General features: G+C 50.6%; 1 protein-coding gene across 2 annotated transcripts in view; it reads right to left on the bottom strand.

Annotated features, from left to right (window-relative positions):
- Window positions 1-8,434: 8,434 nt before the first annotated feature.
- LOC116941679 (uncharacterized) overlaps window positions 8,435-15,222 on the bottom strand; it is an 85,802-nt gene continuing 79,014 nt past the window's right edge. For both annotated transcript variants that reach the window (XM_032952993.2, XM_032952994.2), the window contains 2 exons: window positions 12,025-13,202; window positions 8,435-11,165 (listed from right to left, as the gene is read on the bottom strand). In XM_032952993.2, coding sequence (XP_032808884.2) covers window positions 9,075-11,165; window positions 12,025-13,202 — 3,269 coding nt within the window. In that variant the 3' untranslated portion in view covers window positions 8,435-9,074. The remainder of the gene's footprint in view (window positions 11,166-12,024; window positions 13,203-15,222) is intronic.

Here is a 15,222-nt window from a genome sequence, read left to right on the forward strand (position 1 = left end):
ACGTCTCGACCCCGCGAGTCACATGGGGACGGGGCCATTCGTTTGAGGGTCGCGGTTCCGCCTCGAACGTCGACCGTCCAACTGAAGTCCGCAACAGGACGGGGCGACGTGTACAACAAAACGACAGCCGTTTCTTGTGCAAAAAAAATGTCCAAAAATAATTTGCCAAAATAAATAGTTTTGCTCTCAAACATAAGCTGACCTCTTTTTTACGCGCATATAATCAAATCATCCCACATATGCATGATAGCATCAAATCTCCTAAGGTAAACAGTATTTATGCCTGGTTAGTAATTGATGGGAAACACAAAGACGTAGGGTTTGGATTGTAAAGCAAGGACGTAATTATAATATGTATTGGGGGACACACATCCCCCCCAATAATCAAATATGCTCAAAATGTCCCCCCCCCCAATATATTGCTATAAAAAATATTTTAAAAAAATTATAATTGCGATGCTATGTAGATAAAAAGAACAATTTGCTAAACCTTGGCCACAATATCTGGACTTGTCTTCATATAACAATGCATAGATTTCTGTTTATATGATTGTGGTTATGGTTGTACTTTATATCTCTGGCATTACATACAATGAAACAAGAAAAGATAAAAAAGTAAAACCGCAATGCAAAACAATACACTATTAGACATTAGTGTAAAAAAGTCCATGCCATGTGTTAGTTCATTTTTTTATATTTAAGGCAGGAAATAGCAGGAAATTCGTTTTCAAATTTTGTTTTTTTTTTGTGGGGAGGGACTCCCAGACCCCCTGGAAGATTTGGTCCCTCCCAATGTTGACTCCATGGCTACGGCCTTGTTGTAAATTGACTGGAGTTGGCAGTGAAGTAATGGATAAAATCTGTGGAGCCGAGTTATCATCCCCTCATTGTGGTTCACCTCAGGTACTCTGGTTCCCTCTCACGTGCCAAACATTCCTTTATGGAATTGGCCCAAACATGCAGACCCTTTTCAGCTATTATTAATACTCAGTGAGGCTGCCTTGGATAACACTTTACAGTAATTTATAGCCCTATGCCAATCCGTTGCTGGATGAAGAGCTCCTCGTGCCCTATCAATTATGGCAGTTCTTGCTATCGTACTTGGCCATGCTGGTCAGTGTGGGTTGGTGATAGGGGAGCAGGGCCAAGGACCAGTTCAGAGATCACTTGCCACCCGTGTTTGTTGTAGCCAGCAAACAAACTGTGGGTCACTGGGTTCACAGCGTAGTGCATCAACCAATGTGCCACCGCTGCACTCCATTTAAATTGCGATCACCATTGTTATTACCATTATTATACGAACTTGCAAGAGAAAAAAAAAAGATGCGCATTGATGATTTTGATGATGACGATGATCAAAGTACTGGGATGAGGTGGCGACTTCAGAAGGAACATCAAGAGAAGAATTCCACTCGAGCTTAATGACCCACGTGAACATGGCGCAATATCCGTCAATGTCCGTTAATCGTCGCATTGATGGCCAAGACAAAACACCGTCCACATGCTGGCACTTGTGCGTGTGGACACGCATGCACACGTGCAGGTGGGGGAGGGAGGGAGGGGAGGGAGGGAGGGAGGGAGGGAGGGAGGGAGGGAGGGAGGGAGGGAGGGAGGGAGGGAGGGAGGGAGGGAGGGAGGGAGGGAGGGAGGGAGGGAGGGAGGGAGGGAGGGAGGGAGGGAGGGAGGGAGGGAGGGAGGGAGGGAGGGGTGTTATCGGAGGTGGAATCGGTCGCCGAGTTGTCATCTGATTGGCATCAAAACTGGGAAATGACAACGTGTGATCTGGACTTTACCATTGTCCGTGGACAATAAACCAGACAGGTTACCTTCAAGTGCACCGGGCTATGGCAATCTTGGCTGACAAGCATTGAGAGATGCCAGACTGGGCTCTGCAGTGTTGCACCGAAAGATAAGCAGGTGTTGGCTCAGGATGGACTTGTACGACGGAAATTCCTGAAACGGAGGGAGCGTGCCAGCCAGGTGCAGTTCACTTGGGTGGTACCGTTTGTGTTAGGATACAACGTGCACATTCCACTTCAATAGTCGCGGCATTGTTTGGGCAGACACAAAGGGGATTGACTGTTACGTTCTACTGCACAAAAAAAACAATAATAAGAGTTGTAAAAAAGAAAAACCGCTAAATTAAAATGACCTAAATTTTGATTTAAAGCTTTCGTGACTGCAGGGATTCATATTCTTGGTTCTTTCGGTAAAGTCACGTAGAAGGAAAACAATAAAATAATAAAAATATAAAACAATACAATTCTCACGACGTTTCGACTGCAACACAAGCAATCATTATCAGGTGTGAAAACCACAACAAGAAAATTTGAAAAAAGTGGCGGTTATTTTTAACCGCCACTTTTTTTTACCGCCACTTTTTTCAAATTTTCTTGTTCTGGTTTTCACACCTGATGATGATTGCTTGTGTTGCAGTCGAAACGTCGTGATAATTTTATTGTTTTATATTTTTATTATTTTAAAATGACCTGTCTGGATGCCATTGCGATTGGGGTTTTTTTGTTCTTGTCAAACTAGTAGCCACAAGAAGCCTTCAACATTTCCTCGCGTTAATGCCAAGCCACAACAAACTACCCATCCTGATCACATTATCACGTTTTAAGGCTTTGTTAGGGATTACACTTAGCATGAATGACTGATTACCTGTACAGTAAGTTATAACACTGGTATAATAAGCAGTCGGGGTAGACCTTTATGATTCACAGATAATTCCCCATGAACAATGATCACCCCCTATATTACAATGGATAAGAAGGCTGATACTGTTTTTTTTAGTTTCGAACAATTTAGAGTGTTGAAATTGCATTTTTAAAAACTCATTCCAAGTCAAGAATTCCAAAGCTTGTGGAATACTAACTGGGATAGGAGTTCATAGTGCAGACAATATATTGGGGTCAAGCTGTGATGGCCATCAAACACGAACGTGAATTTGACATATTGAACAACAACTTCAGGAACACAAGTGTCCTGACTCGTGTCTCAAGTTGTGACGGTTTGCTTGCATGTACAGTTAGAAAATAATTTGAATGCTGGTAGTGAACTGCACTGAGTGCGGGAGTTGTAGCACGGTTGGCATGAATGCATGTGTGTGTCGTGACACATACATGTATGTGTGTGTGTAGTGACGTGTATGTATGTATAGTGACAACCATCACAGCAGCAGTCTTCAACCGGAGGCGTCTTTATTTCTTCAGGCACAAGACAGACGTCTTCAAAGATTCCCCTTTTTCTCCAAGCGTCCCGAGCTCTCGCCTCTTCTCTTCATATAACCCTCATGCCCCTTTCTCGAAGGTTCCTTGACCCACTGTTCCTCCAGCCAATCGCCCTTCCAGTATCCCGAACCGATCCAAACCGACCTCCCTGTCAATCACCCTCCGTTTTTCGCCCTTTCCATGTTGTGTGTCTCCCTTCATTTCCTCTCAATTCCCTGCCTCTAATCAATCCACATTCAGGCCCGTTAGGTACCAATCAGAGGGGCTTGTTTCTACTTCCTGACTCTCCGTGTCACGCCGTGTCCACCACGTTGGGTGAGTGTACGTCGTGGGCAGTGATACAACCTCCACGTGTGTATGTTGACCTTCTTTGGCACCGTACGGGCATGGATCATGGTGCAATAGAATGGGGACCCTGGTCCAGTGTCTCGACTTTTCATTGCCCTAGGCTTGGGGCCCCTCAAGCCTGGGGGGCCCGAAGAGGGCCTTGGTGCAGTTGCACCGCCTGCGCACTCCCGATCGCTGCCGCCGCTGGTTCAATTTCCACTGCCACCTCAGGTCACGGGTGCGATCGCGCACGCAGCACGACGAACCGCGCCTCTTAAAACTTTGATCAAGTCGGGGACCACGTGACCTTTGCAGGGACGTCACTTCTGAGTTCACGCGAGGACAACGCTCACCGCACGATGTTTTGTGATGAGCAACCGTCCCTGTGTCGGCTTGCAGGGGAAAGCACGACTTCATTATTTGTTCATCATCAACAATGTTCAATCCGCTGCTGCAATGAAGGCCTCCCAAAGACGTTGCCATTTCTCATGATTCTGCGATGCAATAATAATGATCATCCGTCCACTACATCCACGTGAAGACATTTTATCTTTCCACCTCAATATTTTCGAACGCATTCCATTCCCTGCCAGCCACTCTGTCGTGATTCTTTACCATCTGCCATCATTACTTCTTTTGACAAGTGCTTCCCATGCTCACTTTTGTTTTTATTATTCCTTAATTTATTAGTCTTTTTGGCTTTAAAATACACGATTAAAAGCGGCATCCCTGACAAAATACCACCTTGCTGCGCCCGGGTAAATAATGTGGGTCTGTATATATGAAGCCCTCCGACACTTTACGGCTGTGTAATTCATGATATCGTGTCAGTTCAGAAATGTTGGCACTGGCTCGTGGAATATTTTAAAGTTATGAAAGATATAGATTAAGTTCGAGTTATGCTGAGACGAAAACAAAGACCCTGCAGGTTGTGTCATAAAATACACGTGTGAAACCGGAGGAATGTGGAATTGTACTGAATAGGAAAATCCCGTGTGTGAATTTCTTTAAGCTGCCCTTAATTGTAACAAAATATAATAATTTGTGTCATTGTGGAGAATGTAAGTAATCATACAGTTAAGAAGCCAATATATCTGTCGCTTCACGTGATAAATAACATAACTTTGACACAAACCTCCGGCCTTACGGCCTTTTGGGAGCGCATAATTTCAGCAGCATTGATCCATGGCTGCTGAACGTAAATTTGAGTGCAATGTTTGTCAAAAACCGGTCCAGGGTTTGCTTTATTGGATTCAAGTTGCTGAAATAATGCACTTCCAGAAGGCCATGGGACTGTTGATTTGTGAAACAAAAATACTGTGTTTGATGTGGAGCAACAGATATATGAAGGAGACATTGCTTCCATATTTTGCCCTTGATTTTAGTGTCTTAAGCAAATGTCGCATGGCACAGTGGCACAGTGATTAACACAATCATGGTGACCTGAGTTCGCTTCCTGGTCATGCCCTAACACCGGTGGCAAGTGGTATCTGGGTCCTCCGGTTTTTCGCTCCACATTTAGAATCAACATCACGCGTTTGGAGGATTTGGCTGCAATCAAATTCCATATGATAAGCCATTTCATTGAGCTATCATTTGTGGCCAGGTCGCTTCTGAAAAAAAGAGCTGTATAGCTCAGTGGGAATTAGCCTGGTGAAATTAAAAACGTTTATTTTTATGTTTACTGCTAGATAATAAACTATTCTTTTAACTCGTGGGTCTTGAGTTACATGAGATCACAGTCTATGTCACCCTTTACATTTTCTACAATGCTGGACTAATAAAAGCCACAGTGAACAAGCAGAGAAGCCAGAACAGCAAAAAAAAACCCAGCTGTGTTATATGATCAATAAATATGAAACACTTCTTTTTTTACTAGCAATATGCTGGTATGTACAAAATGTGTGTGCACAAGTAGTCTATATTTTATCAACACACTTGCTAAATGCAGGCCCCTACCGCACCATGCGGGTACTGGGGATGAAATGACTGTACATCACTTTGCTGGCAAATGCGGGAACGCAGATGCTGAAGTGTAGCGCTGCACAACGGTGTTTTTTTTGTGGCGCAGCAGCAGCCAAGTGACAACTGTGTTATGCGCTGCCGGTCTAAAATGAGAGGTCTTTATCCTGCAGGGGATTACCAAACGGCTGTTAAAATTATAATGTTAATAAAATGAAAAAGCAAAAGTCAGGAAAGGCAAAGAGCACTTAAACCAGGAATGTTGATCTCCTTTCGGCCATGTGAATATTCAGTTTGGTGATGCCACTTTAAATGTACAAACTCAGCAGTTTAACACGTAGGCTTTCATGAGTAACCCACATTTTTTGTTTTTATAGCTCACCAGTGTGTATGCCTTCACAAGCACACTGGCCTGCGTTTATTATGGGAACAGCAGTGGCTGTGTTACAACCGATGTGTAAGTTAGGATGAAGCCTGCATAGGCATTCTGCAACACTCTCCAACCTGTGTTTGGTTTTAGAAGTATGTAATAATGGTACAGAAGCCGACGGGGTAGCTGTTAGCGCAAAAACTTTGCATATTTGTCAATAGTCAATTTTACCCTGCTTTGAGGCTCCGAGTTTTTTGGTCAACTTTTTTATTAATTTGGCTGATTTTTAACAGGACAAGCCCCAAACACCACCACCTAATCCAGCAGTATCCCCATTTACCTCTCCCCCTTTTACGTCGTCCCGCAAACGCGTCGTCACTTTATGATTAACACCGCCACCCGATTTGTGTCGCCTCAAACCCCACACTCGCTGGTGGCATCGCCCGTCCTTTCTCGTTATACGTCACCTCTCAGCCTCCACCACCACCACCCACCTTGTAAATCGCTTCGATTGACGCCGTTTCGATTTTCGTCGGCGTGGCACTTTTCAGGAACGCATCCCCGACGTAAACCGGGGTATTAATGTACTCTACTTTGGTTCATATTGGATCATCTTAATCAGTGTTATCATGCCCCCCCCATCCCCCCCATAATGGATGGAATGTTGGACAAGAGCAAATGCATAAACACTTTCAACCTCAGTCGCAAAGCAACAAAATGCTTGGCACGGCCACACGTCGATACTTTGCAGCTTAATAACACACGCATTCTAATCAGGTCACCTTTGCCACATCCTTGTGAAAGATAGCGTTGAATTAAGTGTTTAATTTCACAGTGCAACTGGAGACTTACATCTCACGTCGTTTCGAATGTCAACATGTGCGCATCCTGTTGTCGTGATGAGCGAAATTATGGATTTTCATGAAACTGGCTTGAGATATTGTGGCGTCAATGGGGGGGGGGGGAACTTGAACATGTATGCTTTTTTTGGGCACAGTTTGTGAATGTTTTCTCATCCAAATTTGATGTATTTAAACAAAAATTTACAGCCCTTTGTCAATGCACTGCTTGATGAAGGCCTCCCAATGCCGTGTCGGTCACGGGGATCGTTGACCATACTTCACCACGCCGGTCGATGCTGGTTGCTGAATTGGGGTCTTGGACCGCTCCGTGCATCACTCACCGCCGGGGTCATGGAGACACGGGCCAGGAATCAAACTCAGGTAGCTGAGGTCACAACCACTGCGTGGCCGCTCCGCCTCCCCCAAAGTCAATACCCAATAAAATGAACCAGAGGGCAGTTTTCCAGATATTGGACGCACATTTCAGACACTTTATTTTTTTTGGGTGATCGTTAGTATATTGGTGAAGTGGACATAACTTGAGCGTAGTGTGTAAACTAATTATAGTACTATAAAGCAGACGGAAATAATTGGTCCACTTTTTTTTTTAATAAGTAATGATCTCAAAATACCACAATGTTGGACGTACTCAGACAAACTGAATTTGTTTTCCATCCAGCTGGGGTGGTGATGGTGCATTCAATGTCTCGTGTGTTTATCAAACCATTAACTTATGCTATGATTAAATCACACTTTCTAAAACTCTTCAGTACATAACCATCTTCAAAATGACACCCATTATGTGTTTGTATATTGGAAACTTTAGACTGTGAGGTTTCCCAATTCGTGGAACTGCCACTGAGCAAATCGTTTCTCACCGGCACTCAATGGGAAAACGTTCACCGATGAATAATATTTTTCTTCTCAATCACAAGAGGGCATCCGCTGCGGAGACCGGGCGATGATATCGGCTCGTGTGCTGGTGCCGGGTGGATCGCTCGATCACGGCACCGTGGAGGATGACGCCGACTTGAGGAAGACCTCCTCCAGCAGTGGATTAACCGTGGCTGACTGATGATAATGATTGTATTTGTATGTTAAATGCCCAATTAGTGGGCATGAGTAATCTTGATTGTGCTTGGACTTTCATGGTCATCTACCGCCGATGAGGCACCTCCATCTGCTGGTTATAAATGTGAAGTGCAATTAAGAGCCTCGATGAAGAGTACACGGGTTGTGGGTTGATGGCACTGCGCAGGGATGCTCGTGGTCTCGTGCTCTCCGATGCACGTTGTCAAGTGGTACACGATGCAACAGGCTATATAGAGACCCCCCCCGCCCGCCCACCCCGAAAAAAATAATCTCCCATCAGAGTCGTGGGGTTGATGCTTCAAATGATGATGATGAACGCCTTCCTCGTGCAGACGAAGCAACCAAGGTTCACTCACCCTCCGGCCAGCGATGTTGTGTCTGACAAACGAATGGCGTCGACTTCAGTGTGTTGATGGAGATCGACGATAGGCGGGCAAGAGTTCAACTTGCCAAGTCAAAAACTGCGCCGCATCCACGATAACTGCCACAGGGTATTTTTTTTTTACACTGAACAAGATTTATTCACTTATTTACTTTAATCTATATAAAAATATTGACAAGTGCAGCATTGCAATTTTCAACAAGACTTCAGCCTCCGTTCACAACAATAAGACCAAAAAAGTGTAAACTTTAATTTACATAAAAACCTCCCATGTACGGAAACTACTTTTTTAATAAAAACGTTCCACAACTTCAAAGAAAAACCCCGCACGCTATAATACGGTAGCTAGCAAACGACAATTACGGTTGGATTCTTCTAGAGCGAATGTAAAAAAACCACCACCACTGAACTCGTGACGAGGATTCACACTTCACAAGAAGTGACTCTGTCTCTGGTCTCACGTGAAAAACAATGACCTCGGGGAAATAAATAAATAAATAAACACAGCTTCAAGACAACGGTGATCAAAGACGGAGCTCATGAAAAATTACTTACTATTACTCATCGTCAGTTTTCCACCACTGCTTTTGTTATTAAATAAATATACCCCCATATTTACATACTGTCACGGGCGAAACATCTTCATGTTATACAATACCAACGTCAATGGACACGCGCGTCCAGCGAATGTTGACAACGACCTACAGGTACAATACAAAAACAGCTGAGAAATAGACTTGTTTTAAGTGAACAAGGTCTCCATGACATGGCACAGCAAAATATCATTTTAAATAATCAACTTCCACGTTGGTCCCCCCCACCCCCTACCACCCCTCGACCTGTCCCAGCAGCAGCAGCAGCAGCAGCTAATGACCCGAGCCCTGCTCCGGTCCCTGGTGCTCCCTGAGACAAGGCGACTCCCGCCCCTCCGTCTCGCTCCTCGGAGCCTGGAGGCGGCCGCCGCTGCCGCCCAGCCCCTGGGAGCGCACGGAGGAGGCCGCCCCGCTCTGCGTGACCGGCGGCGCGACGGCGCCCGTGCCGTCGGGTCCGGCCTCCTGCGCCGCCAGAAGCGTCCGAGCGCCGCGCGGCTCCGGGCTGGCGGCCGCCGGGGCACGGGCCGCGCCGTCGCCCGGGGGCGCGCGATCCCCGGCCTCGGCGTGCGCGGCGGTCACGTGCAGCCAGAGGAGAGCCGCGCTCGGGAAGAGTCGAGGGCAGCGAGAGCAGGCGACCGCCGGCGCCGGCGACGACGACGGCGCCGGCCGCGGGCGCCCGCCGTCGCCCGAGCCCGCGGGGATGCCGAGGCCGCCCGCGTGCTCCCCCGCGGGGCCGACGGGCCGATCGGGCGAGGCTGCGGTCCCCTGCAGAGGCCCCCGCACGATGCCCTGGATGGGTATGAAGGTCATGGCCGGGGCGAGCGCGGAGAACTGCGTGGCCGGGAGGAGCAGCTGCACCACGGGGACTCCGAGCACGCCCTGCGCCGTGCCCAGCAGCGCCGGCAGCAGCGGCTCGGTGCCCGCCTGGCACACGAGGCCAGCAAGGGGCGGCCGGGTCGCCGCGGCGGGGAAGCCCTCTCCCGGCTGCGGCAGGAAACTCCGGAAGGGGGACGCGGCGCCGGCCGGGGAGGAACGGTGCCCGCCGAGCGGAACCTGACCCGGCGCGTAGCACCCCTCCCTACCCTGGTGAACGTGAGCGGCGAGCGATGGCCGACCCATCGGCGGCGGCGGTCCTTGGTAAGCGGGAGGAGACGAAGCAGTTGCCGAGGTGACGTCTCTGCGGCGATCGACGTCGGCGAAAGGGAAGGGAAATCTGGTCTGCGAAGAGCCTTGCGTCGGCACGGGAGCTGCCATCAAACCGACCTGACCTTCGTGGAATTCCTTCCCAGAGGAAAACATCAACGCGGGCGAAGAAGGTGCCAGCACCCCAGCAACTGTGTTCCACCCGGCCGGGTAGGCCACGTGCAGAGGAGGAGGCATGGGAGAGTACGCGGAGGGTAACTCCACGGCGTGCGAGATGGGGGCCAAGTTGAGCGCAGATGCCTTCCGCTCCTCTGCAGGAGCCGGAAGACTAGCGCCAGAGCCCTCGCCGCTCCGAGCGAGCACGTCGGGAGGGAACGGCTGACCCGGGGCACAATGACCCGGCGGTCCAGGCTGATAGGCAATGCCCAGAGAAGGTACACTTCTGGCGACCAAGTACGCCCCCTGACCGACGGCGGCTGGAGCTTCGCTCAGAGCGCAGAGGCCTCCCGCCGATTGGTACACCAAACCCGAGCGGGCGGCCGGGCCGACGTGCGGCAGCAGCGGGGACAGCGGCGGATGCGGCGGCGGGGCTTGCCCGCTCAGCAGAGCCGGACCGAACGCCGCAAAGGAGGGGGGTGCGTCGAGAGGGAAAGGGCGCGCGGGAGCGAGGCGGCCGTACACGGACGAGTAGCCCTGCAGGGGAGACGCGCCGGCCCTGGGCAGCGTGGCGCTCCACACGGGGGGCTGGACCAACCCGGCGAGCTGCGAGGGGCTCAGCCTCGCCGCGGCGCCGCCGGCCCGGAACCCGGCGCCTCCGAACGGCACCTCCTCGCTCGGGAACGACGTCGGCCCCCCGCCGGGTCCCGGCTGCCGCCCCGTGGGGGACCGGGCGCGGTCCAGCCGGGGGGCCGCGTCGGCGACGGGCCCGGCGCCCGCGTGACCGTCGGCCGTCGGCTCGGGCGTCCGGCTAGCCGAGTCGCCGGGCGGCGCGGCCGTCGTCGCTTCGGCGAGCCGCGGTTTTTCGGCGGCAGGTGGCGGCGCGACGGCGCCGAGGGGAGCGACGGGAAGCAGGGAGCGGCTGGGCTGGCGGGAGTGCAGTGGCAGGTGGCTGAACACAGGGTCCTGCTTCGCCGAACCGAGCCCGGCGATGGATCGCGATTCCGCTCTCGTGGGCAGCAGCAGCGGGATGACGTCGGCCACCAGGGTGTAGCCCGGCTGAGTCTGAGCCGACGCACGCGCAGAGGACAAGGGGGGGGGGGGGCGCGATTGACGAGACGTTAATTTGTCTGCGACTGAACAAGTGTCGCGAGTTGTACCGTCGAGGTCAAAAGTTTAAAGCGGTTTTTCACCCTCGATTGAGCATGGGGTAAGCCCTCGCATCTCACGCTTACGGCCGTCAGCCAGTGCGAGAAATGAATGCCACGTAAATTACATTTGGGAAAAATAGAAAATGCTACGGTTTGTCGATCGCCCGGTCGCATGTGATGGGGCAAAGTGTGGGTAGTCCCACCCCTTTCTAAGTATGGCAGAAAAGGCCAAATAAACCTCACCAACCCACACTGACTTGCACGGTGAAGTATGGTAAAAAAAAAATCTCCATGGCTGACAAGGTGAGAAGGAGGTATTTTGCTCGCAGTCAATTAACAAAGAGCTGTGAATAAGCATCATGTTTGACTACGGGGGGCTCTGTTGAGCTCCCTCCAGAGACTCAATCAGCTGTCACTGTCCCTGCAGGAGGACCGCACTGACTGGGAGACTATTTAGATTAATTTGCTGCTATCATTTCCACATGATGCGCCACTTTGTTGAGCTATCATTTGTGGCCAGGTCGCTTTTGAAAAATAAGGCAATAGCTCAGTGTGCTTTACCTGCTAAGATAAAAATGAATTAGTCTCATCTGTTTTTTTAAAAGTGATTTGTTTACCTTTCCTATACTTTGCACGACTATCGTGTTTTCGTACTGTTTGAAGTTGTAACGTTCTCACCCACCCCTACCGGACATCTGTGAAAAAGAGCTTTGCAGCTCATCGGATTCCTCCAGTATAAATAAACATTCTGATGATTCTGATTTCCATCTTACCCTGACGTCGTCCGAATACCGAGCAGCCAGGCACGGCGCCCCAGTTGCCGGGAAAGCGGCGCCCGGCGTGAGGTTGCCCTCGTCCGTCTCCAGGGGGGAGGGCGGTCCGTCCAGCGACAGCATCCTCACCACCTCGCACGGCGGCGTCCTGGGAGACATCTCCACGGGCGAGCCGTGCGCCGCGGCCTCCGCGCCCGCCAGGCCGCCGCCACCGCCGCCGGGCGAGCGGCACGGGACGGGCGAAGGCGGCGGCGGCGGCACCGAGTAGAGGAAGGAGCGCTCCGGCCCGGGGCAGCGCGCGTACAGGGCGGCCAGCGCGGCTTCCCGGGAGGGAGGCGCCCCGTAGCCGGGCGGGAGGCACTGGCCGGGCCTGCTCGGAACGTCGCCCGCGTCCGGGAAGAAGAAGGTGGCGGCGGTGGCGGACGACGGGCGAAGCACGGGCAGGAGTGTGTCTGGCAGTTGGACAGGCGACGGGGGCGAGCTCGCGAACATAGACACGGACGTCGAGGACGGCGGCGGCGGCGACATTTCGCGGGCGGCCGCCGGCCGAGCGTAGCGCGGGAACCGGCGGCAGCACTCGGGCAAGGCTTCCCTCGGGAATGGCGTGGCCCGACCGCTCAGGGACGAAGTTTCGAGCGGCGATGCCGATCCTCCCGCGGGGAAGGAAGCGGCGGTGGCCGCGTCGGTCGATCCGCCCGGCCGAGTCCCGGAAACGCTTCCCGCCTGGGTCAGGGTCTCCGTCGCGGGCGTGACCGACGCGTTGGCTGGGGCCTGGGGTCCTCCGGACCGACCTTGGTAAGTGGAACCGGTTGCTTCGCCAGCGTCCAAGGGGAGATCGCGCGCACCTGAACCGGCGGGGGGGTGCCCGGCAGGAGACTCGCCGATGCCTGCGAACGCTTGGGACGAAAATGCGGTGGCGGTGATCGGCTTCACCGGCCGTGGCTCCTGTGCCGCTCGGGTTGGAGACTCAGAAGCCCCTGCTGCGGCCGCTGTTGCCGCCGCCACTGTCCTGGAAGTGCGAACACCAGAAGGGCCTGCCTGAGGCTCGGGTTGCTCGACGGGCAGAGTGAACTGGACTGAGTGGCGACGGCTCTCGCTGCCGCTGTCCTCCTCCTGCGGCTCCTCCGGCTCCTCGGCTGCGTGCTCGCTCCCTCGGTTTCTCTCGCCGCTGCCCTCTCCTAGCCCCGGAGACAAAATAAACAACGGCACAGTAATGAGTCGATGTTAGAAAAAGAGTTTAAATGCGTTCGCTTCCGTTCGTATATTTTAGTTGTAATTTAATTCCAATTGCCCTGCGGGCATCATATCAAGAGACGATGACATTTAAACTTTACATTTAAACTTGAAACTCCAGAGGATGGAGTGCATCGCCCTGTATTTATACAGGTTGTCCTTCCCCGCACCTCCAATGAGCACCATGGGCTACATACGGTGCGAAAGAAGTTCAACATACATATATATTTTTCGGATGTGCAATCCACATGTCCCCTATCTTATCTCTCGTCACGGCAGTTGAAACAATGGTGCACGTTTCTTTAAAAAAATCCACACACCTGTGACACCAGCAGCGTATGATGGATTAAAGTGTGGGTACCTCTCACAAGATGCCTGGCCAATGTGGAAGAGTAGCCCAAAGTACCCTCGAGATCGGCTCTAGAAATACTTATAGCGGAGGCCCTTTCACCAGCAGTGGCATGAGCAAGGAGTTTCAGGGCTGCATCTTTACCTTTGTAATATTACACACATTACCACGCAGAATTTTAAAACCCCAATACTTGTTATGGTTGCCCGTGCAAGTTAAATAATTTCAGTGCATCAGCCCATTCCCATTCAGACGCTGACGAGTGCAGTATTTCAACAAGATGAGCGCACGGGCATAACGTTCCCTTGGAAATTGGTATGGTTTATCAGCATGCGTGCAGCAGCAACAGTCAACAAACTGGGCTTGCATATATATATATCCTTAGTCGCTTTTCAATCATTTAAAATTCCCCGGCACGGATGGTGGACCCAGAAAATGGCAGCTCTCTACAACAGGGTAGATGAGGTCATTTTGCAAAACCCACGGCCATGAACCAGTTCCCTACCCAAGGAGACAGTAGCACCCCTTTAGCCTGAATCTGCCAACGAATTTAGATATATTAATATATTTTTTATTATTTTATTGTTTCCCTTCAACGTGACTTTACCGAAAGAGCTAAGAATATGAATTACTGCAGTCACGAAAGCTTTAAATCAGAATTTAGATATCTCTAGGTTATAGTTAATAAATTAAAAACAAGAGAAGATAGAGATTCAGCCCTGCAATGTCTTGCACGCATCACTGCTGGCAGAAGGCCGCGAGTAGACGAAGCTCTATAGGGCCCCTCGTGTAGAGAGCCCCTCTAAAGGGAAATGTTGGCCTACTCTTCCATGCGTGGCAGTCGTCTTTAGAGATTCGTGGGTAACCACTGGTATTAACGTATCCATGACACCTTCAGTAGTGCTGTTTGTTGCTGACCACTGAGCACCTGGGTCTCTGAACCATGTGATCAGCGACCATGATACAGTGAGGGAAAAAAGTATTTGATCCCCTGCTGATTTTGTACGTTTGCCCACTGACAAAGAAATTATCAGGCTATCATTTTAATGGTAGGTTTATTTGAACAGTGAGATATAAATTACAACAACACAAATCCAGAAAAACGCATGTCAAAAATGTTATAAATTGATTTGTATTTTAATGAGGGAAGTAAGTATTTGACCCCCTCTCAATCAGAAAGATGTCTGGCTCCCAGGTGTCTTTTATACAGGTAACGAGCTGAGATTAGGAGCACACTCTTAAAGGGAGTGCTCCTAATCTCAGCTTGTTACCTGTATAAAAGACACCTGTCCACAGAAGCAATCAATCAGATTACAAACTCTCCACCATGGCCAAGACCAAAGAGCTCTCCAAGGATGTCAGGGACAAGATTGTAGACCTACACAAGGCTGGAATGGGCTACAAGACCATTGCCAAGCAGCTTGGTGAGAAGGTGACAACAGTTGGTGCGATTATTCGCAAATGGAAGAAACACAAGAACTGGCAATCTCCCTCGGCCTGGGGCTCCATGCAAGATCTCACCTCGTGGAGTTGCAATGATCATGAGAACGGTGAGGAATCATCCCAGAACTACACGGGAGGATCTTGTCAATGATCTCAAGGCAGCTGGGATCATA

The sequence above is a fragment of the Petromyzon marinus genome, chromosome 12, assembly GCF_048934315.1.
Source record: "Petromyzon marinus isolate PM22_M1 ecotype Great Lakes invasive population chromosome 12, UKy_Petmar_22M1.pri1.0, whole genome shotgun sequence".
In the NCBI taxonomy this organism is placed as follows: Eukaryota; Metazoa; Chordata; class Hyperoartia; order Petromyzontiformes; family Petromyzontidae; genus Petromyzon; species Petromyzon marinus.